Here is a 24,423-nt window from a genome sequence, read left to right as displayed (position 1 = left end):
TTCCTACACTGCGATCACAGTGCGATGTTAACTGTAGTGTATTTTGCTCTTTGCTCTCAGAACCATAGGTCACACTTCATTTTGCGTACTAGAAGATCTCAAACCTGATGACCTTAGAGGCCTGATAGGGTTGTGATCAGTGGGCAGGTCAGATGTACTGAGGAGCTAAACCGTATACTACACATACTGGACTAGGGACAGGGTACCAATCATTTCATGTCCTTTAAGTAAATGAAGAAAACATGTCTGCTTCTCTTTAGATCCATTACCTGATGATTCTGGGAGCCAACTGGGCCTACCTGAGGAGCGCCGTCTCCACGCACGAGTACCAGGACATCAAGACCAAGGACGACCAGGATGTGGAGGCCGAGGCGCGCTCCAAGGAGGGCCAGAACTCCTCCTACTCATAAGGACAAGTGATCCTCTTCCGCCGCCAACCATCTCCTCTCCACCCCCGACCCTGTAACACCCAGCGCCCACCCATCCCTCCGTCCGTTAAAACAAACCACCTCGATCATGTTTGATAGCCCCCCAACCTCCTGATTCTCCATCCTCTTCCTGTCCGTGACGTTTATTAAGAGTCGTGAGCTCCCACCGGGAGGGAAGAGAATAGAGGATCAGGAGGAGCGGCAGGCCCGGATGGAGGCAGATGCTTCAGAACGGGAGAGCTCGCCCGCCGGGTTCGAGCTCAGGTAGGCTACGTTACATCAGTTCAGAAGCGTCTCCTCCCCCCTGCTTGTGGGCGGCAGCTCGTGAACGTGGCCCGGCTGTGATGGCCTCGCGCCCTGAGCCACCACAGCCTCTCAACACAGTTCCTAACAGCCTAAAAAAAACATTGCTCACTGTCTGCTTCAGCCACAGGGAAGCCAGGCAGCGACCAACTTCCTCTGTTTTTTGGTGTTTTATATGCATATATATAAATATATATGAATATGAATATATTGTGCGAATGTGTACGAATGTTGGTGTTTTTTTTAATACTCTCTGAACAGTATGCCAGGTACTATTACGATCTTTCTTCTTCTTTATGTTTTTTGCGCTCATTAGGTTTTTTCTCCTTTACTTTCTTCTCCATTTTAGACTTTTTATTGCTAATGCTCGATACGTTGTTGCACTATTACGAAACAAAAAAGAAAATAAGGGGGAATGAGAATCCCGTAAAAACACACAAAGCATCCCAGCCCCCCTCTTTCATAGAAACACCTGAAAGAGTCGAATTATAAGGTATCTCAAGGATTGTTTTGCATTTACATGAGCATCGCTTATTTAGCTGCCAAGGTATTTAAGACCAGAGGTGTAGCAAAGTTTTACTGAAGGAATAGTTTCGGGGAAAACGCTTATTTCTTGACAAGGGTTAGATGAGAAGATTGAGGCTAGCTAACAGCCGGCTAGCTCAAGCTAGCATAGAGACTGTAGCCTTGCTCCGTTCAGAGGCAACTAAATCTGCCTCCCAGCACTTCTAAAGCTCACAAATTAACATGGTCTATCTCAGGGTTGTGTTCATTCTCACAAAAAAAGTGTTAAAACAACAAGTTGTGGTTTTACGACGCCAGACTAATCCCTCTTTGGCTGGTGCAGCGACTTCGTAGAGGCTCCATAACCACCACGTAAAACCACAACTTGTCGTTTTTACACTTTGGTTTTTGTGTGAATTAAACAAACAAGATACACCGTGTTAATTAATGAGCTTGGTAAGCTGATTGTGTTTCTCTCACGACAAAGCCAGAGCTGTTTCTAGCTGTTTAAGCTAAACGACTGGAAGCTAACCCGGCTGCTAGCGTTAGCTTGATACTTACCATACGAACCTGAAAGTTCCTATCTAACTCTCGGCAACAAAGCAAATAAGCGTTTTCAGACCTTCACGGGTTTGCTACACTCACTAGCGGCAGCTGAAATCACAGATAAATCCATCTGGGTCTTTTAACACAAAAAAAGACACACACCTCAGGTATCATACCAAATCGATTTTGGCCAGTCGTGTTCTTTTCCAAAGCTTCACCATTTAAAACCTAACCCTAACCCGATTGGTACGCTCTCCTGTGTGAATTATACAGGGAAAAACTGGTCATTCATTTTCTAAAATTCCTCCTTTTGTGAATGAAGTTCACCTGTAAATAGCCGGACCACCCTAAAAGAGCTCGATTTACACCTCTCTGGAAACAGGGAGAACACAATCAGCGTTTTGCCATGCTCTTTTATTAATGTTTTCCACACATATATGTAAATGTACCCTTTGAGATCCGTGTTTAGCACTCAAATACTAGTTCTGCATTTGATATAATAATAATTGTAATTTAACATCTTAAATGATATGTCGTGAGAGGGATACAGTGCAGTTATGATATGATGGATTGAGGTGCTCGTGACGTATACATTTTAAAATGTGAAGAAAAAAAATATGGAAATTGATTTTTTTTAAATGTTTTATCAGTTTAAGGCAGCTGAGTTCTACTTGTGATTCAGTAATAATGATTTTATGGAACTTGTTTGTGCTTATTTATTTTTTTTCCCCCTTCCCCTGATGGCCAGCCAAATGAGTGACTCATCAACATGTGAGTTGATTCAAAAAACAAAGTCACTCGTTCTTTTCTTTTTCTTTTTTAACGTCATGCCTCTCAGATGAGCCACAAAGACTGTTTTGGATGTTTACACTGAATTAGAACAAGTCAGGAATTTTCATACATTCATTTTATAAATCGGAAAATGTTTAACTAATCATAAACTATATTCTACATCAGTCATCACTGGTTAGTTTATCCTATAAAAAAAAAAAAAAACACTGAAGAAGACAAATAATTGAACTTTGATGAGATGAAGCATGTCAGTATTGTCCATGTGTGCAGCTGTCTATTCTGTATAAAAAAGGACTATATTGCCATGTGTGTTATGTTTGATAAATATACGTGCTTTGCCACCAGGTTGATGTAAAGGCAAACTTCAATTTCCTATAAGACGATGCGTGTCAGGGTGTTGTTGTTTCCTCGTTATTTGCATGAAGGAGACATGACTGTGTCTTCGCAGTTTTTCAGGTGATGTGTATTCAATTGTACTGACAACTATGGTAGGCGGTGTTTGCCCCCCCTTTTCCACAACTCCCCCTACTTCCACCCACTCTTTTCTAAAGAAAACTCCATTGTACTTTGATGGCATTGTAGTCCCCGTAGGTGTTTCATTATGGTTTTATTTTTTAAGTTGGAAATAGTTCTATGGCTCCTATATAGTGATGATTTTTGTAACCTTCTCTAGTAAAACCGATATTTTTTATTATCGTGACACCGTTGTCTCCCGTCTCGTTCTTCTGTTTTTGGTCTAATTTTTGTACTTCCTGTTTATGGTAACAAACCCATATTTGGTGCATTGTTCGGTCTATAAAAACATCTTAAAAATAGTGATAAATACCAATGAAAGAGGGGACTTTTTACAAAACTGACAAACTCTTGATCAATTCTCAAAATATTTGCAAATTAACGCTCATGTTGTCCTTGGGTCAAAATGACCCATTTTCCTATGTCAATGTTCTTTACAATTACCCAAAATAACATGATTAATTCCACACAATGCTCTTTGGCAAGAACACGTCTCTACTTTCATTAATTTTGGGGTGTTTTATTGAAGTGGTTTTGAAATAGTATTGAGTAAAAGTTGACATATTCTAGTCTGTGATTATCCATCAATATACATTCCTTTAATTTTTGTCTAAATAATTCCGAATTTCTGCTTTTCTAACTCAAACATTAGGTATAATTTCCTATAAATGAGGTTTATTGACCATAAATTCCAAAAAATAACTGTAAAATAAAGTTATTGACTTAAAAAAAAGTTAAACATTGAAAAAAGTGTTGAAAAAGGGACAAAAACATAAGAAAAAGTTACAAACATTGAAAAAAAAAACCATCGATAAAAGCGTTGATTTGTTGAGGACAACACAAGGGTTAAATATTTTGCCAAATGCGTGAATGTATTTAAACCTTATTTGTAATTATACTACAAGATAAACTAGTTGTTAAATGTTTTTATTGTAACAACAACGTAATAAAAAAAGCAAGAGCAATCTTACCTTTGTAAGGCTGGAAGCATCTGTGTGCTGTAATCAAGAAGGAACTCCTGCACCAGGTGAAGATAATTAACTTAACTGCCTCAACACAACGCAAGACCTACACAGGTGATTTCACTTATGTGGCCTGATTGGACCTCTGCTAAGACGTGTTTATTTGATTGAAATCCCCTTCATATCCCCCTCATTAACCTATCAATTGTACTGAAAAACAAACAAACATGTTTTGTTAAAAATATGATTTAGTATGCCCAAATTATTTGAGAAAAAAAAAAATTAAAGAAAGCTCTGCCCAACTTGAACCTGAACAATAGGTGAAAACACCTCTGCCACTATTGCCATGCTGGTGTCTCTGCTGCACTTTTAAGATGGAGATAACAGCTCACCAATGTTACTGTGACACCACATACTTCTGATCCATGGGCACCACCTTGTGGGCAAAGGAGGTACTGTTCTTAAAATTAAAAGAAAAGACACAAATGATGCACACAAAAGACAGATTTTTCTCCAGTTTAATTGCTGGCTGTTGTTTTATTTCCAGTGTAAAAAAATAATAATGATGGGAGTCATTGGCCCTGAAGAAGGCATTGCTGATAAAGATTACATAGGCCGCAGTGTTACAGAGAGTCATTTTAATCTTATCTAACATTTTAAGTTTCAACAGTGTGCTCGACTTTTCATAGTGAGAGGAGAGATAGTGTCATCAATACATACTTAAATACAGATTATTATAACTCCAGCAACAACTACCATTAGCTCTTCCTCAGGGGAACACTACACTCCATCATAGCATCACTGGTAATATCATCCCAACAGAACAGCAAACATCTGATCTGGAAAAGATGATTAAATCAACTATTTAATCTCAACATGTGATTTCCTCTATAACAATCTGTTAAAGACAGCAGTTTCTGTCTGTAATTTGATTAACCACATTAATTACTTTCCATGCTGTAGATCAAGAGTTTGAGTTGGAGATGGAAAATTTGAATGTTGGTTTATAACTGCAGATATGACATGTTTTAGTCATGTGTTATGTTTTCTAGTGGTAGCTTGTTTATCAAAAGACCTGAAAATCATTTTGGGAGTATAGGTTACTGAGCCGTTTCAGAACAATCAGGATTATGTTGCATTATATTTTAGCTGTAAATGTGGTTGTATCTGCTTCTAGAGGCAGACGCTAATCTCTGGACTTCTCTTTTTGTGGGCTAAAACTTGTAGCCACAGCTCCAACAGTCACGTGAAAACATTTTTTTTTTTTTTAAGTTTAGAGAACTGCTTGTACTTTAGAGGTGATGTAGTTCAGCTTTTATCACAGAAACCCAGCTCAAGTTACAATCACTCCATAAAGGCCCCTTAAAATTCAGGTATGAGCCAGTTATGTCCACCTCTGACACAATTGAGGTTCATCACTGACCACAAATAAATCTATAAAACATGTATCAGAAATGATATGTTATTGTCAGAGTTGGGTGGAGAGTTTTTGTCTCTTGTGTAGGTGGAAATGCTGAATATTGGCACAAAATGTTCAGTTTTTGGTCCAAAAGAGTCTCAGTATTTGCTTACAAATGCAGATCCTGGTCCCGGGTTTATCTGAGGGTATGTAATACAACAGCTACTGAGCAAACCACCAGTTCCTCTTTGTGCAGAGTCACACGGCGTCCTGCTGGGAGTCACATTCAGCACCCTCCGCTCAGCAACAGCTGGGGTCAGGGTGACTCTTCCTCTGCAGGTCCACTGTGTTGGTGTGAATCAGGTGATCAGCTCTGTCGTCCAACGCCAGGATGCGACGTACCGCCTCCTCAAAGGCCGATGCTACGTTTGTAGCATCCTTAGCGCTTGTCTCAAAGTACGGGTGGCCGCCGTTCTCGCGGCACCACTTCCGCGCATCCTCACCAGACACCTGCCGCTCGGGCACATCCAGTTTATTGCCCAGCACCACAAACGGGAAGTTGTCAGGGTCCTTTACGTCAGCGTAATAAGTGAACTCCTTCTTCCAGTTGGCCAGGTTTCGGAAGCTCTGCCCGTCGTCCACGCTGAAGGTGAGCAGGCAGCAGTCGGAGCCGCGGTAGAAAGGCGTGCGGAGGCTGCGGAAACGCTCCTGACCCGCCGTGTCCCAGATCTGCAGAGTGGCGTGGTGGCCGTCCACATCCAGCTCTTTGTTGAGGAACTCCACGCCTATAGTGTGGAATAGGTGAGAGTCAAACTTGTTGGTGACGTAGCGGTTCATGAGGGATGATTTGCCGACACCGCCGTCACCCAGAAGGATCACCTTCAGCAGGGCTGTCTTGGATGTCATGGCTGCAGAGAGACGGCTCAGGACAATCTTGGTCTCACAAGTCCTCGGCGAGCGACCGCACGGGAGGTTTGGAGACACCCAACGATAGAAAAAGCAGTTCCACCTGAGTAGCACAAAAACATTATCTTAACTTAGAAAGCAGAGCGCATAACAACAGTCACACCTTAGAGTAGCTGTGTCCACACCGCTATCACGTTCTGCAGACTTACACATCTAGCCCATAATACTGAGGCCCAGTACTGTAGTAGGGCTGCAGTAAGCTGTGAACAATATACAACAACTATTTTCTGACCCGTTATAGACCAAATGTTGAGTCGAAGAATGGAAAAAATAATTGATTATGAAAATAACAGTTAGTTGCAGCCCCACCATTGTCACACCACACAAACCTAGATCATTTTAATAAACAATCTGACTGCCTGCCATGACAGGCTTAAATCATTCAGTGTTGGTATTCCTTCAGGAAAAACTTCCTTGATTTCTACCTTTGGCCACAGATAAAGTTGTGCTTGAGATAAGAACAAACTGCTCCTTAATCAGCTTTCACTTAATCACACACACAAACCCTGTGAGGAAGTACACGCTCCCTCACAGAGGAGAACTGATTAAAGCCAATCGACTAGCTAATCCTATTAAAAAAGGTCCACTCATCACACTACGAGAGTAATAAACTTCCTGCACTGTAACATGTTATGCATTAAATGATCCAAGCTGTTAATCACATGGACACTGATCAAAGGACCACTGAGTCATCAACATGGGAATCAACAACCGGAATACAAGTTTAAAATTCACTTTTACATCAGCACAAATGCATGTTATTCAACAATCGGTAAGAAAGAGTACTACTACTTAACAGATCCCCAAGTGGCCAAAGGCGTTTTCACAGGCTTGACTGTAGAGAGAAGTGACTTAAAAAGGGTTTAAGCACACATCTAAATCGCCTACCACACACTGGCATGCTCAACATACACACAGTTTAAGCTAAATTGCAATCATTCCACCCACATACCAGGACAAATCTGTGAGATTAAAGTGGGAAATCTCAGCAGGAGCAGGTTGAAATGGGAGCGAGAAGGAGCTTTTGTCTCTCCATCACAGTTAAGACTGAGCACTGATCCACCGCTGGCTGGCTGTCACACTATCAACAAGTGGGTTTGAGTACTTGTTAGTATCAGCATGACAAATCACTTTCATCACAATAGTATTTATGTTCTGTCAACTTTACAGCAAAGACAAAGCCTTTAAAATGAATACTTCAATACCAAATATCTATCTAGTGAGTGTAAAATCCCTTAGATGTGGTTGGACTTAAATAATTTGTCCAGAAACCTTCCCATTACAATTTCCCGCAGCTCAAGTAAATTACTTTTCTTTTCGAAAACAGTTCCAAACCTAAGATATCCCATTTATTGACAAAGAAATTCACAAAATTGTCCCATTTGAGATGTTGAAACCAGACATTTTGCACGTTAGCTTAAGAACTAACTCATCAATGAACCTAACAATCATTGGACAATCAAAATAGTAGGCAATTAATTTGCTAATATAATGTAATACAAGTCTATAATACAATATCTACAGTATTACCAATACTACTGTTGCAACATCCAACAGGAGTGGACATGCAGCCTGCAGCCAATTACAACAGATCCCCTGCTAGTTGGGGAAAGTTAGCCTACTTTGCAGAGTTTAAAGACATGAATAAAGCCAGGAGATAAACGTTATGGGCTGCATTGCACATGAACTGGCAGCAATAAGCACGTTCAGCCCAGTAGCCATAACTGGGTAAATAATGTATTTCTCTTGGGACGTTTAACACAGACTGCAGTGCTGCTCCTGTTATTTCTATTGGAGAAACATTATTATTTTATAAAAAGATGTTTTTTTCCCTTTCTTTTAAAAGCAGCAATGCTATAGAGCAGGAATGAATGGACACAGTCAAACACAGTCACACACACACACACACACACGAGTCATGTGCTTCATTCAGCAGAATGTTACTATTCAAAATGAAGGCTGCTCTTTGGATTATTTCCAATAAAGTCACGATTATTTCCGAGTACTGATATTTCCTCCAGGCAACCCGCCACATGATTTAATTCAAACTTCAAATTCAAATTCTTTTTTGTTTTCATTTCATTTCCAGAGCCAATATGCTCAACCATACTTTGCCCATTCATTCGGAGACCTGCCAGGAGAGCAGCTGGGTGTGAGCCAATTCCATATTTACTATCAATAAAGAAGATTTACAGCACCATCGTAGTCGAAAACAGCATTTTACAGTCCACAGTGAACTCTGCAAACTTACACTGATGAGAACATGTAAACACACTAAACAATAAATGATTAAATAATAATTGATGGACTTACAAAACCGGAAGATTCGCCTCGCCGATTCCAGTCCAAAACATACAGTTGAACGACTATAGAGTATTGGAAACTGGTTACTTCCAGGGATGCTAGCTACGTGGCTGTGCCGAGGCTTCGGAGTGTGTGTTTCCGTGATGAAGCGTGTATCGAGCTTTTTATGTTGTCGAGCCGTTTTGTATTGTTTAAGACATGACGTCACTGATGAGCCCTAACACAGTTGAGAAATGATAGTTTCTACATCATTTCCCTCGCTAGTTAGATGCACATTCACTGTCCTCCAACTGCTAAACGCTGCCACTTTCCGGTTTTAGACATAGCCCCTCCTGCCATTAGCCTGCAACCATCATTTACCTAAAGGACTGATTAAACACATTCCATGTAGGCTATTACTCACACAATTTATGTTATGTTGTGTTACACAACCATAGGCCATATCAGAAAAAAGACACTAAGGCTAATTAATCCCCACCCCCCTTTATACAATACAGTATGCCTAAATAATATATGGGTCAAATCAGTAGGCTAATATCTGCCTTTTTTTAGTAGCTATAGCTACAGCTACTAAAACAGGTAGAATTTAACACTCTTTGGCCAACAGGTTTCAGGCAACTATAGTTGGTTTGTGTACACAAGCAGCTTAGAAATATTAACCATTTTGCAAATAAATTAGCTTGGAAAGCTCCAATGCTTCACGAAACTTCATCTCGCAGTCATTACTTGTGTTTGTCCGTCGTCAATATTTCGAGAAACTCATAGAAGGGAGAAGCAAATATCTGTCCGATAATGGAAGCTTTACCAGAAACCGCAACGTTAGCTAGCGGTCCGCAGTTTCACACTCACGACTTTACCGACTTTATTTTTTTCAAACTACAATTTCAAGTTTTGACATTCCAGTATCTGTGGGCTACCTGTCGGTGTGTAGGTCACAGCCCGGCTTCCTCTGCGTTCAAGCCACCCTCCTCCATCCCGGCAGGGTGCTGCTGTCAGCCGGTGACATGGCGCTGAATGTCCCCGCTGCTCCCTGGCCCTGGCCCTGGCTGGAGCCGCAGATGACGCTCACATGACCCGGGAGCGTCACGCCTCCGCGTCATGCGCTCCCTCTGGGTGTCAATGTATCCACTTTTCATTGTAGGCCTTTCTTTCTAACCTTTTGTCTGTCCTTTATCTCATTTGTGACTTCTGTTGTTCTGTAACATAACATGAAAAATACTTAAACCTACATGAGGAAGTTCCTTGGATTCCTACCCATTATAACCCTCCTAAGTGTCCATAAATAAATATGAAGGGTCCCAAGATGATTAAAGTTTTAAGAAAGACATATTACTGCATTATGGTGATTTATATTTTTTCTAAAAGCACAGGATGACCTACTTTCCCCACTTTAGACACACAAATGTGTTTAAGGAGTAACAACTGGGACAAAAATGTTGGAGCTGACAGCCTGCTGCAACCTAGGACATATAACCTGCTGCATACTGTCACACCCACTGCCCACTTAAATGAGCAAATATCAGGATTTATGCATTTCTGCTGGTTTGCAAGCCGTTTTACAGTTGGTTGCGATTTCCAAAAGAAAGCCAAACAGGTCTCCCCCCTGTCTGCAGTGTCAGTTTGCATCTGCATGTGTGTGTGACAAGGAGAACTTATAAATGGCTACTGGCCCACCCACGACTATTGGGTGATGACAATCGGTCACCCAATAAAACTCAAAAGATAGGGAGCCTCTGAAAGGAGACACAGCACAGAGAAACAGCCACACTCCTTCTGTATCTGCCTGACAAGATATTGCAGCACCATATAGTATATGATATCTAACGAGAACCATAAAAAAGAGGCATTTTTATCTTTGGACATCCCCAATTTGTTCCTTTTGAAACCAAGTGAGCCTGCGGCAAAGAACAGACAGGTCGTGTTGAGACAGGAAATGTACATCTCACTCACTTTTGGGTCACACGTTTAAAGGGTTTTAATAAAAACAAAAGAGGATTATAGTTTTCGGAAGCCTTCAGCCGGTACAGTAAAGGCCTGTGGATGTGATGTCACGATAATGTGTAAATGAGTCATTGTGCCACTTTGACTGAGTGAAGGACCATGGGATATCCACGCCTGAGGCTGATCGGGAGGGCAGATTACGGACTCACATGCTCACCATGCTCACATGTCTCATGCACAATCTAGCTGAATGGGAAATTGCAGGAAGCTATGGGGACACGTGTTCCTCTTCTCCTTTTGAGCATTCAAACCAAGTGTGACTTACAATATGTGCAACAGAACACACTTTTTATCAAAGAAAATGACATTAATGAGGTCAAAGGTAAACAGGAGCCAGGAAAACTAGTTAAATGAGTTACTGGAAGCACAGATTAACTGGAGGAGACATGAACGGATTCAGCGGAAAGAAGATGACGACAGCTACTTCTTTAAAAGTTGTGGTTTCAGTCTGTAACAGGCTCCGCTTTCTTAGCCTGTAGTAGAAAGGTATAATTTCACAGTTCACAAAATATCTTGTTCAAACCACGAGTATGCGCTCTATCTCGCAAGAATGCTCTCCATCCATTGTTTCAACTCTGCATTCCTCTGACCATTCCTTCCATTTCAAAAATCTTGAGGCATTTAACGAATGCAGGGATAATGTTACGTCACATTTTGGTGTTTTCGCATTTGGTAAATCTTTCAGCTTTTCAAGAGACAAGACAAAAAGGAACCAAAACGCCTCAAACACGGCGTTTTCAACTCGTTCCAACTTGGTATGAAAAGTTATCAAAGTTTCTCAATCCATACAGAATCATGATCAAATGAGGTGAAAACAGGAAAACCAACATGAGGGCGGCTTCACGCAATGACAGTAGAGCTGATGGGATAAAATCAATAGCAGTTGGACATTTTATCAAGTAATAACATTTCAGCTCCTCAAAGATTCGGTGTGGATTGGCCAACAGAACTTTGTAAACTTGGGCTCTAAGAAATGGTCTGGCAATGCGAGACCATCTAGGGCTTAACTAACAAGTATTTTAATGACCAAGTCATCTGCTGATCATTTTCTTAATTAATCATGCACCTATGTTTGCACCAAAAAAAATCTCAGGTAGTACTGAAAACACAATGTCCAACATCATCTTGTTTTGTCCAACTCTAGTACTAAGATTGGTCTATTAACATTTTATCATACTATTTAAGCAGTTGCACATTTTTGTATGCTCAACATATATATATTGAAATATTTGTTCTGTATTTTATTTCTATTATTTCATGTATATTGTATGTATGTATATTGTATCCTAGTATTAGCAATACTATTCCTAGTATTCGTAGTAGTAAAATTCCTCATATGTGTCCTCATACCTGGCAAATAAAGCTGATTCTGAATCTGATTTCATTTATTTATATTCTGTGCTGTGTGACCGCTTTTGCTGCTGCACTGTCATTTCCCATTTTATTGGGAAATAAATTATTTATCTCTCTCTCTATCTATCTATCTATCTATCTATCTATCTATCTATCTATCTATCTATCTATCTTACACTCCACAACCCAAAGGTACTTTGTTAACAATCATAAAACAAAAAAAATACATTCATATATTCATATACAAACAAGTACATTCTTGTTATTCTTTCATTCATCGTCATTGTTGTTTTCAGACTGAATGATTAATCTGATCCTTGTTATCAGAGGCAGACCCAGCTGCTGTGGTACCACTGCTGCCCACACACGCTGCAGGTCACAAAGGTCATCGCGTCTTCATCCAGGCCGCTCTGCCTCACCCACGCAGGCAGGAAGAGGGCACCCCTGGACACCTGCGTCACCCGACAGTCCGACCCGCCGCATCGTTTGCACCTTATCTTCTGTGTCTGCGTGCCTTCTATCCCTTGAGGAAGCTGCCTTTCGCTCACACCCCGGGACGAGTACTCCTCTCTAAGCTTCCGGAGCTCTGCGCTGGCCATCTCCTCCGGAGACATCCGGGCGAAGGCCTCAGGCGACAGCGAGCCGCTCAGGAGGCCCTGGCGTAGATGCCTGTTTTTAGAATTTCTCAAGTTGGCCACCTTGCTCCTCACGCATGCTTTGTATTTGCCCTGGTAGGATTTGTGGAGCTCGTGGACGTGCTGCTCAATATCTGTAGCCAGCTCTGCAGCCTTGTCTTGATCAGGAAGTTCAGGGCAGAGGGCAGCAAGAAGGAGCTGGACACATTTAGATCGTACGGATGAGAAACTACAGCATGCGGGTGTACTCTCTGCAGTGAAAGAAAGGCCATCGTTTGTCTTGGAGGATGAGGCTTCCTGCTCCGCACACTCCACCTTACTGCCACGGGTGTGTGCAGAACCAATGTGGAAATCCCCATGCTTGGAAACTCCTCCATCGCCTGCCTCATCTGGAAGAGGAACCCTGCGAGACAGCTCGGGATCTCCCGTGCATTTCACACCTTGTGTATCTTTGCTGTACTGCCTCTTCCACTTAGACAACAAGCTCTTCGCTGTCTTCTTCACGCTGACATCAGAGCAGCTCTTCAGGAGCCTGTAGAGTACTCTAACAATGTCGGTTGTTTCCAGCTGCTCTGCTGTGACGCGCAACTTATCAACGTCACCAAGGAGGGTCAAGATGTCCCTGTAGCTTCTGTCTGCAAGGGATCTCTCTATCTGCACAGCACAGTGGACTACTTCTTTTGCATCCATGGTGGCTGCACAGAGAGGGAGGAGTAGTGAAATAACAGCTAAAAGTGCCAATAACGATACATAACTTCATACACAGGCCTTTGCAGTATGACCATTCAACATGTTGAAATATGACTTGCTGTGTGTTTGAGTTGGTTTACCTGATCTTCCTCATGGTTTGCAGCCACTTCACACGAGCAGTTCGCCTGAAAACGTCTACAAGGGAGCAGCCATGTTGGAAATGTCTTTCAAACAGGAAGTTGCCTGAATTCACCTCTAGATGGTGCCGTAGCCTCACGGAATTAGAAACTCAAGAAGGGTCAGGGTTAGTTTTACATTTCTAATGTGTACTGTAAGCTGAGCATGTATGGCACCTTCAATTTTAAAGATGTTTTGGTCTAGACATCACTTTCCTCCAGAATGGAGGTTATTGCAATTTTTCAGCGAAAGGATTTTTGAATTCTTTGACGCTCCTTGCACTACTTTGTGACAAGTTGAATTTGTTATTGTAGCACAATAATGGCTTTTATCAGGCCTTGCAGTATTGCTGTGGTTTGTCTGAAATGGATTAAATCTTTAGGATTTAGGTGTGTGCATTTGGCTTTCCGGGGTCATTTTCCTCCAATCAGAAACCACGTCAGATTTCTGTGCATTTATCACAACTCTTTTCTACACACACTGACAATAACAACAAAGCTGGGTTAACGCCTATGTCAGATACTCAGTTAACGACGGATGCTGATGGAGGATTTGCACGAGCTCGGATATAGCGTGCAGAAACACGCAGTCCTTACATACAAAACAGCCACAAGACAAGAAGCTGTTGTGCAATTATAGGTAATGAAGGAAGAAGATGAATGAGTTGTATAGGATAATTCATGGTTGTGGAGCTAAGACAAGAATTGCTTCAGTGCATCAAAACCACACACTTACACAGACTTAGTGAGCAGGTAGTTGTTAGTATGTTACTATTCAGAGCCAATGAGACACACTTAAGAATGACATAAGTGAATGGAAATACAGAAACTCTGGCTGGTTGAAAAGTTACACATATATTGATTTAACATTATGTTATTGAATGTGGCAGCAAAACTGAGTGCAATATAGGGACTGTTTGAAAAGTATTGGAGTGGGGGGGGGGGGGGGAAGTTGAAATGAGGGGTTAATGTTTGACTTTTCAAAAATGTGAGACCCTCCTCCGTAATCGTTTGTAATGATTAAATGCTTGATGCTATTTTTTTTTTTTTTTTTTTATAGTACATCTGGCAAGGGAAGGCTGAAATTAAATTTGAATCTAGGGTCAGAAAACATAAGACCATCTCCTGCTAATTCATATCATGATTGATGAGTCTGTTTTCTCAGTTAGTTGTTCATTTGTCTGGTCTGTACAAATATCAGAAAATAGCAATGTCCACAACGTTTTCCCAACATGCAACTTGGCGTCTTCCAATGTCATGTTTTGTCTGACCAACAGTTTAAAACCCAAATATGTTGAATTTCTTATCTTATACAAAATAACAAAATAAAAGTACAAATATTCCCATCGGGAAGTTGGAATCACTTCATCTCTACTTGAAAAAAAAGAAGCAATAGAGTGATTAATCAGCTACAAAAATGGCTGCCAATTTATTTACTGTAGTTGAGTGATAGATTAATCCACTAATTGTTTTACCTCTTCTCTCCTCCCTTGAGCAAACAGAAAATATACCCTCTCCTCTTTTTCTGACCCCTCCACCTGCCCCAAACACTGTTGCACAGTCCCTTAGGAAGGAGTGGACTCTAAAAGATACTTTAATGGAATTCTTCTGCCTTTATAAGATGCATTAGCATCACACATAAACTGGACTAAAATGACCTTTATTATTCACATTTATTAGCATCATATGATTCAAAGTACTGCCCTGTCAAATTATATTATTTGCACACAAATAGCTCCATGGCATATAAATAGATGAGCAGGGTGCCATTAGTAACCTGAGGTATGACATCACCCTTTTAATCTCATATTAAACATTTGCTTTCAAGATTGATGCAGCTGGGGCCCGTAGCGGATGGAGGCCCGGAGGGAAAATGGATACGGTGTCTCTCCGCATAATAGCTTCTGGCTCTCAAGTCTTCAAACTGCAGCTTTTAAAACCCCCAAATGGAAGTGGATGTTTCCAGGAGGCTTTTAGCAGCGTTAATGTTTAACTTTTGACTTTTCTTAAGGCAAGTGTGCTGGTTTAAGGAGTTTTCTTTCTGTGAACCCTGCGATGTGCAATGTCGGACATTCAAGTTTTTGTTTGTGTTGTTGTCTTTTCTGGTTGTTGGGAAGTGGATTTTCTGGGTTTAGGGGCCCCCCAACCGAGTGTGTTTGTGTGTGTGTGTGTGTGTGTGTGGTGTGTGTGTGTGTGTGTGTGTGTGTGTGTGTGTGTGTGTGTGGTGTGTGTGTGTGTGTTGTGTGTGTGTGTGTTTTGAGATGGGTGCGGTCCGGCAGGGCCTTCAGGAAAGAGACAGAAAAGAAAGAAGAATCCCCCCTTCAGTGGTGGACACGCTGCCGGCTCCCTGGCTTTTTGTTTCTCCAGCCACACATGACTGAAATTACCGGACATAAAAACACACACACAGCCTCGGATCTTATCAAGTAATGTCACAGCAGCAGCCTTTGCTGCACTTGTGTGCTCCTCATCTGTGGGAATGGAATTTTACCAGCACGCCGCCACTGCGACGGCCGTCCGTCAACAGGCGGCGCTCTCCGCTCTTGTGCTGATTTGGAGAAGAAGTGGAGTCCTGCTGTATCACATCCTGCTCTTGTTGTCTCCGCCTCTCGGTACGCTTGAGCACACAGGCCGCACACGCACACGCACACGCACACTCACACACACACACACACAAGCTTGATAAATCCTGAGGAGGAGGAGGAGGAGGGCCTTTCTTGTTAAAGTGATCATTTTCTTCATGGTCAGACATTCATGACATCGTCTCATTCTCAGTGCAAAATTCAACCTACTGAGGGACAACTTATCAGGGTGGGGGGGGGGGGGGTTTGAGTCTTGAAAAGGGGGAGTGTTGTGTTGGGTATTTTTTCTTTTTGCTGAGGGAAGGGTAGAATAGAACATTTTGTCGTTGCACAAAATGTTATTTCTCTATTTCCTCCTTCACTTATTTTGGAGAACAAAAAGTAAAAGTTGGCCTTTTGTTGTTGCATGTCAATGCATAAATATAGTAAGATTTTAATTAGATTCAACCATAGTAAGTTCTTCATGTGTTGCCCTTATTAGTGGTGGAACAAGTTGCACAGATGAAATTGTATTGTACGTTTTTTTTACCAAGTTGTACTAATTAAACATTACTGTTGTATTATTTTGACTTACTGGGTGGAGGGGGTTGTATTTAACAAAATCAAGGGTGGGTCCGAATTAAATATGAATAAACAAAAATGTAACGCCCCCTGCCCACCCCAGTAGTTTCCGGTTGGATGCTATTAGACATGATGATACTGAGGTTTCTGTATATGTCGTTGCAAAAATCACATGCGTGAGACTATTGAAGGCTGTCTTTTAGAGAGCAAAATTGACCTCTTGATTTGAATCTGTGCCTAATGCTCTTGACAGGGTGTGTGTGCTCGAGTGAGTTAATGTGTGACCGGGGGTGGGGGGCTGCCCCTTACCTTTCACACCCACCCATCATGACCTTGAGGATGATAACACATGACTGGGGTGGATGTTTTTCTCTCATCTTTGTGCTCCCTTGCTCGCTGGTTCTAACACAGGGTCCATTCTGTTGTGACTGCCACTGAAAGGTTTCTGTTTCTATTTCGGGGGTTCCAAACCAGACCAAGTGCCACTGCGTTTAGCTTGTTCTTATTAACAGCCGTGCACCGCCTCAGGCAGGAAATGAGACTCCCCCAACATGCAACCAATAAAAAAACCCTCTCTGACTGTTATGTCTTCTCTGGTTCATCATAATATTGTCCTTTTCTGCTCAAACTATCGTCAAAGCCAGAAACAACAAGGAAGTCCAACTGATACCAGCCTGTCAGTGATCTGCTCCACAGGGGGAGAATGAGTCAAAACAGAATGACAAGTCACACATTTATGTTGCATCTGGCGTTTCATAACACTTCTTATAATGTGATGCAACACTTTTCTTTGCAATAGTTTAAAGGATAGTTGCATCCTCCGGCTGTGAGTCCATTCTCAACTTAATCTCTGTTAACCCACGATACCAAAAGCAGTGACCTGAAACGAACTAAAAAGAAAATAGAGTATTGATTTTTTTTTAACACCCACTTTAATGACTTTGCTCTGAAGGATGTGACGTACCAATCCTCTGTGGTTACAGCCATGTGTTCCCTCCCATAAATACACTTTTATCCGCATTGATTCACCACATTTGTTTTTCCCATGAAACCCCCTCATCCACGCACACACACACACACACACACACACACACTTTGGCCTTATGGGAAATCCGCCACCCGGGTTACATCCTCCCACGCTGCTCGCAGTTGTGCAGCATCTACTGGACAAACATTTGTAATGTGATCACAGTGGAGGGGCGAGGCCCCGAGTGCAAACTGTGCACAGGTGTGTGGGGCAATCAAGAGGCACCAAATAACTCCGAGAGTCCTTCAAAGTGACCATTTCTGATCCCATGATCCAAGGATTTATGGGTAAAAATAGATAGTTATGTTTGGAAAAAGTCAAGTCAAGCAAATGCATTACACAAATTAATGAATTAATCCATAACATGTGCTAACATTAGCCCCAATAAGCTAATGGGTATAGCAATTCCAAATAAGTGTACCAAATTGAGCAAATGGGCATTTTACTGCTTATGAATTTTACATTTTAAGAGAACAATTGTGTTATCTCTTTTTTCTTAAATTGTCAAGCTTAAAAAAGACAGTTAACATGTTCAAATATGTCATACTTTTATTTTTATTTGTTTACTGAGTCCTATACTTTGGTCGTCTTTTGAGACCAGTTATGTTATTTTACATCAGTTTTCACTGGTTTTGAGTTTAATGTCCTTTTTTACCCTGTAAATGTTACCATTTGCCCGTATTTATGATTTATTGCCTTTTATTCCACCTTACTTCTACAAACAACGTGGATTGGTTGCTGTTCCTTCAGTTGTGAAGGTATTGACAATATTAACAATGTGTTTGTTTTTTGTAATGTTCTGTAATGTTTTTTCCAATTGATTCACGATAACATATGGTGATGATGAAAAATGTTGCATACAAATAAAAAAGAATGCCCAGGCATTATAACCTAACCTTTGTTTCTAAAGTTAACCAAAAATTTTGAATCTGAAGCCTAAAACCCCAACCTTGTTGGACCAATCACTGCATTTCTTCTACCTATGACTCTGATACAATCCACATATGCACAGAAAGTAAATCATCATGTGTGCAGCTCGTATAAATTCCACCACAACTTCGCTCCTACCTCATAAAGTGCTATCACACACACACAGATAAACATCTACCTGTATGGCGAGGTTCAAACAGGTGTGTTCAAGCGCATTGAAGATAAGAACTGAAAGTGCTTTTGTCTTGAGGGGCGGCGCCTTGTGTGAAAATGGCCGCCGTAGTAGAAGGCTTTTGTCCACTGTGTCCTCTTATCAACATCATTCTCTCTCTCTGAGATACCACACCTTTTGGATGAACGTCCTCTGAAACATGATGTCTGAGATGATTGTGTTGCTCTTCAGAATGAGAATGTCTCCCTGCATGGGTTAAAGATTCATCTCTTTTTTTGCATTTTTAATTTTGAGGTGTGAGAATCAGGACTAAGAGGATTTGTTACTGTACGATACACCGACCAAACTTGTGGCTTTTTCCAAAAAAAGAAAAGACAGAGGAAGTGCATTACATTTTTAGCCTGCAATCTCCCCCCTTCTCGCCCCCTCACTTCTCTGGTAATTTCCGTTGGGGGATCGGGTCTGAATTCCTGATAGCCCACAGTTAAGATTCATGGGCCTGGAGTGTTTGAGGACAGGACACTTCTTTACATCTTCCACCTTTCATTCTACTTAACCTCTTCTCTTTTCCATCTTTTCTTTCTCCTTCATTTCCTGCTCTTCACCTTCCACTCGTCTCTTTCTCCTCCTCCTACATTCCTCCCCACCCTCCGACATCCTCCATTTCTCCTCTCGGCGCCTGTCTTCTACTTTCGGCCGTCTGATGGATGCACAGTTATAGGAGCTCCGAGTAGGGCTGATAAACTGCATGAAAAGAGAGAGTTGAAGGTATGAAAAAGTAGGCAAAAAGGTGTGGGAAGAGGTGTGTTTCCAGACACAAGCCATGGAAATGCACACACACACACACACACACGCATTCAACTGTATGCATGCGTCCATGTGCACGCTTCCACAAATTCCTGCTTGTGTCATGTGGCAAAGATATTAACAGCCAACTGAGAGAAGGAGTCAGCACCTCTCTCTCTTTCACTCCTAAGTAATCAATAAAGACACACACACACCCACACACACGTTTTACACAAACACACCGTTTAGTTTGAGCCATGAGATGAGAACTGTGAACAGATTAGGTGTTACAAAGGGTGCAATCACACCTACGGTCCCTCGGTCTTTGCATTTTTGCATTACATTCCATCCGCTTTTTACTGGCAACACATAAGCAAAGCAGGGTTCAAAGTGAGATTATTACTTTTAAAAATAACTCAATCTCCCTCTCACAGATGAAAAGTTAAACTTATAAGTAATAAAACACACCCTCGCTCATGCTTTTTGCCGCAACAGCCTAACTTGGTCTGGTATAACCAGTAGCTTATGTCAGCTAATGTTAGCATACTTAAAATAGATGCTGTGGAACTGACCATAATAGGTTAATTTGCTGACTTAATGACTAATTTTAAAAAAGAAGAAGTATTTTAGCATGTCAAAGATAAATCATTACATCTTAAATAAATCTTGGGAAATGAAGGCACATTAAATGTATTGTTAGCTTTGCAATTAGCACTTGTAGCCACGGTGGTTGCTGTTTAGTGGATTTCATGCAGTTCGCCTTAAGGACTGAAAAGTAGCATATTTTTAGCTATGCTGGGGGTGTTAGCATGCTTAACTAAGATGGTGACTATGGTAAACATATACCTGCTAAACATCGCATGTTAGCATTGTCATTGTGCGCATTTTAGCATGTTGATGTTAGCATTTAGCTCATAGCAAACTGTGCCTAGGAGGTCTACAGCTTTACAGATGTCTGCTAGAATGGCTCTTCAATTCTCAGTACTCTTTAAAAGAGGCAAAACAATCCATTTAACTTAAGAAAGATCCTTCAGCTTGATTTTCTGTAACTTTATCTTCTAAGAGTACAGAATATATCAATAAATACTCTAGCTGATCCAGTGCATCATTCATTTTAATTAAAGGAGCGAAACGGCTGCAGTGCAAAGGTCAAGCCTCAACCTCTCCAAACATGCTCGGTATGAACACACACCCTAAAATCAGGACTCCTCCAGCTCTGGACATCACGCACATTTGATGACAGGCTGTCTGAAAGCCGTTGTTCTCCTCCAGTCCTGGTACTTCTGCTAAAAGTTAACCTCTGAATGAACTGCTGAACGTGTGGAATCTGTAACAGACGGAGGTGCTTGTCACTGATCTTCTGTCCTTTTTGCAGCCAAAACTCTATTGAGAGGACTAAAGCTGAGGTGGGTATGATGAAACACATGAACCCACCCAAAAGTGGGGACATCTGAAGACAGAGTGCAGGCCATGCTCTTTTCATTGCCCTTGGCTTTGAACTGAAAGCCTTTGTGACTCGGCTGATCTGAAGGTAAACCACGTCCTCGCTTTCAGCCAGCGTGGAGCATTTGTCTCAGTCCAAAAGGGGGAACTTTGAGTTAAAAACACACACACACACACACACACACACACACACACACCACACACACACACACACACACACACACACACACACACACACACACACACACACGTGCTGTGCTGCTTCACAGAGGAAGTAACACTTAACAGGAAGTTGTTGAGCCATGGTGTTGTCTAACATCAGTGTTTAAATGTTAAATATGTTATATGTAATAAATGTAATGTTGATGTTACTGACAGTCTGGCGAGGTCGGTGACTCGAGCCTGTGTGGTGTGTTCTGTGCCGTCATCAGTTGAAGGAGCCGTCGGCTTTAATTTCTGCCGATTTGACATGTTGAAATGGAAGGCAGGAAGTTGGACTAAAAGTACGCGCAAGTCGGCGTTGTTTCGGTGTGTTCTGAGGCCCTTTTTTGACCAACTCAGGGAGGCTGACTGATTTCTGCTGACTGTCGGCCGTCGAGTTGGTGTGTCAGGGCCTTAAAGAGAAAGTGACTGCAATGGTGCATACTAAAAATGTATGTTTGGATACACTGATTTTGATTTTTACCTTGAAATAAGAGTCAGTCATAAGAATAAGTTCACCAATTTTTCACATTAATCTATAAAAGCAACAAAACGTTGTTAATTTTACAAACATTGAGCCTCCCTGTGAGCGTCAGTTACTTCTTGTGCACACATCTTCCTACCAAGCTTCAAAGCAAAGACATATTGAAGCAGCAGCTACATCAGCAGTTTAGAATGATCAAATCATCATTTTAGGCCCTTATGTTTCTTTATCTGAACATACTGAGAGATGTGCAGAGACTCTGGGGTTAACTGTACTGGGATACCGACAGTCAGTGAAACACAGCAGCTGTTGCCAGGGTTGGAAAAGGGGAAACGTTTTCTCAACGCCGGTGCAAAAGTTCACAATCTCTCCCTGACTGCCTCCACACGGTTACGTAACAGTGCACATGTGAAAGCATAAAAGAGGGTAAAGGTAGAGGAGAGAGAGAGAGAGAAAAGGGGGAGGAGGGGGATAAACTAGATGATGTCATTTCATAGTAAATTCACAGACAAACATCACACTTTTTTTCTCTATTTTTTTTTTTTTTTAGTCAGAAGCCGAGAAGCTGAGCGACGGCGATGACCTCAAATTTCCGCACATGTGGCAATCTGGCCTTATTTGGCCTCCAAAGGAAGAAAAACAGAAGGAAGGAGACGAGGACCAAAATTCAACATCAGGTTTGCATTAAACCGAGACTGATGTGAAGTCAGCAACAGCAGCCCTTTAAAGCATGCTTGTCTACTGTAGTGCTGAATTAAAATAACAGGGGGCTATCGGTTCAGCCATTTTGAGGCTTGAAGTCTGTCTTTCAAGGATACAATAGCACATTGCTGGTCTTTAATAGCTTGATGTTGCATAAGTAATGATTTGGAGCTCTCCTGTGTGATGACAAACACACATCCAATCTAATGTCGGCGCTCATGTAGATTGTAGAGTTCCCTTGTCTGTCGCTGATTCGGCGTGGCGACCTCAGAGCACAAACAGTTCATTTTGACACATAGAGCCACATTCAGCCGCTCACATCTGACAGCACAACCAACAGGAAGCAGAACAGACACTTTCTTGTCTGCTCTCTGCTCGCTGGTGTCAGAAATAGCCGCCCCCGCTGTTATCAAGCCTGGCTCACACTTCCTGTCTTTCTGCTGCTTGAATTCACGCAAGGGATTCTGGGAAAGGACTGGAGGTACACGAGCACCCGCCCCCCCCCTTTTCTATGTTCACCTCTGCAGGCAGCAGGAAGTCAGCGCTCCCACTTCCTCCTTGGCGCAGAAGAATGCAGAAGTGGAGATGGTTTAGGTCGGAGAAAAAGTCGCTCTCAGTTCTCTGTCTGAACCTCTTCGTCGTCCTCTTCCTCCCTTTTATCAGCGTTCACACATACAAGGCTGCACTTATACATCCATTTTTACATACAAAAATAATATTACTCCGATCCTCTTAAGCAGAATACATCCAGTTTGTTCTATCGTGAACCAAAGATATAGTTTACTATGTGGGTCACACAGAGGAACGGCAAAGCATCAATTATAACCTTTGCAAGGCTGCCGCAATGTTTTATAGCAAAATGTAACATGCACAAAACATCTGCTGTAGCATTTGGGTTTCGGTGCCGGCAGAACAACTTCTTTCTGCAGTCAATAATTCAGAATGCGGTGCAGATACGATAAAAGGAACGGTGCCTTCTGAGCAAAGAAGAGCAGGAAGTCACCAAGTACAGTAGAAGAAAGATGAGGCAGGTTGAAGGAAGCAGGGTGCACAGAAAGACTACAACACATGCAACTCCCATGACGCGCCCGACTCTAGTTTTTGCATTCACACACGTCGTGCAAACTACTTATTAGTTATTAACTACTTGAGTCTTCATCCCTCATATGATGTATGATTGGACTTGAAGTCTTTGCCTGACCAGCATCAAATGTGGAATACAAATAGTTCTTAGTGGCTTTAAATAGCCACCTGCTACACTTATTGCACAACTCTTGCACTTGCATCAGTTATACAGTAGTGTACAGTATACCAACTGGTCTTGGTATCAAGCAGGTTTAGCTTTTTAAGATTCCCTGCAAAAACCCAGAAGCATTGAAACTACCTGGAATGTTAATGCGCCGAAACAGTCACAACAAATAGTGTTGTTAGTGTAAAAACAGCACACATTTGAAGGTATATCTTTCCCCTTTTCTTTCTTTTTATGATATGTGATATAAAGTGGGTATATGCACAGTGATATAATGGATGTATCTAGTGATTGAGGCCTGCATACATATATATGGAGAAAAGAAATCCCTGTTTTGGTATGCCACCTTTATAAAAACACAAATTGAGATGGTGCTGAGTGACTGCTGTCCTCGCCTTAATGGACCCAACTTCCCTCCCACATTCCTGAAACAATGGATGCTCTCTGTACCAAAAACACTGATTCTGCAGCTCAGGGACGTGCGGTGGAGTAAAACCTCTAGATATGGTAACATGTTGTCCTTGTAATGGGTAGGTTTTCTGACTGGTTTCAGTGTAACGGAGGAAGGGACGGCCCACATTCCTCAGAGCTGACATCATGCTTAAACGCCGTTATAACTGACCTAAAAAACAAAAAAACAGCTGAGATTGATGTTGAATATGACATAGTATCTCTAATATTTGCCCGTTGTTTCTTTTCCTTGCCCACAATTTC

At 41.7% G+C, this 24,423-nt stretch overlaps 3 protein-coding genes across 5 annotated transcripts in view; 1 reads left to right on the top strand and 2 right to left on the bottom strand.

Annotated features, from left to right (window-relative positions):
* The window catches only part of LOC116674151 (neuronal membrane glycoprotein M6-b), a 29,754-nt gene extending 26,481 nt beyond the window's left edge, over positions 1-3,273 (top strand). Inside the window, exon 7 of the mRNA XM_032506656.1 lies at positions 261-3,273. Coding sequence (XP_032362547.1) covers positions 261-410 — 150 coding nt within the window. The 3' untranslated portion in view covers positions 411-3,273. The remainder of the gene's footprint in view (positions 1-260) is intronic.
* A 1,279-nt stretch (positions 3,274-4,552) lies between these two features.
* Positions 4,553-9,849, bottom strand: LOC116674153 (ras-related protein Rab-9A). Of its 2 annotated transcripts, none has more exons than XM_032506658.1 (2): positions 9,635-9,849; positions 4,553-6,456 (listed from the first exon to the last, which is right to left on the bottom strand). In XM_032506658.1, the coding sequence occupies exon 2, from the start codon at positions 6,351-6,353 to the stop codon at positions 5,748-5,750; it is 606 nt and encodes a 201-aa protein (XP_032362549.1). In that variant the 5' UTR covers positions 6,354-6,456; positions 9,635-9,849; the 3' UTR covers positions 4,553-5,747. The 2 variants fall into 2 exon arrangements, with proteins under 2 accessions (XP_032362549.1, XP_032362548.1); XM_032506657.1 differs by lacking the exon at positions 9,635-9,849 and adding an exon at positions 8,727-9,087.
* A 1,735-nt stretch (positions 9,850-11,584) lies between these two features.
* On the bottom strand, positions 11,585-13,688 carry tceanc (transcription elongation factor A N-terminal and central domain containing). Of its 2 annotated transcripts, none has more exons than XM_032506655.1 (2): positions 13,537-13,688; positions 11,585-13,401 (listed from the first exon to the last, which is right to left on the bottom strand). In XM_032506655.1, the coding sequence occupies exon 2, from the start codon at positions 13,394-13,396 to the stop codon at positions 12,395-12,397; it is 1,002 nt and encodes a 333-aa protein (XP_032362546.1). In that variant the 5' UTR covers positions 13,397-13,401; positions 13,537-13,688; the 3' UTR covers positions 11,585-12,394. The 2 variants fall into 2 exon arrangements, with proteins under 2 accessions (XP_032362546.1, XP_032362545.1); XM_032506654.1 differs by having other exon boundaries at positions 11,585-13,408; positions 13,543-13,688.
* Between the last annotated feature and the right edge of the window lie 10,735 nt (positions 13,689-24,423).

This window comes from Etheostoma spectabile, chromosome 24 (assembly GCF_008692095.1).
Source record: "Etheostoma spectabile isolate EspeVRDwgs_2016 chromosome 24, UIUC_Espe_1.0, whole genome shotgun sequence".
In the NCBI taxonomy this organism is placed as follows: domain Eukaryota; kingdom Metazoa; phylum Chordata; class Actinopteri; order Perciformes; family Percidae; genus Etheostoma; species Etheostoma spectabile.
The sequence above is the reverse complement of the archived record's forward strand: the minus strand, read 5'-3'. Positions and strand labels throughout refer to the sequence as shown.

What these genes read in the sequence shown, in the direction of transcription:
- LOC116674153 (XM_032506657.1), bottom strand. Translation starts at nt 8,767, where the DNA reads ATGTTTTGGACTGGAATCGGCGAGGCGAATCTTCCGGTTTT. An exon ending in GAGGCGAATCTTCCGGTTTT is followed by an intron (nt 6,457 to 8,726) that starts GTAAGTCCATCA and finishes TGTGCTACTCAG; the next exon opens with GTGGAACTGCTTTTTCTATC.
- tceanc (XM_032506655.1), bottom strand. Translation starts at nt 13,396, where the DNA reads ATGGATGCAAAAGAAGTAGTCCACTGTGCTGTGCAGATAGAGAGATCC.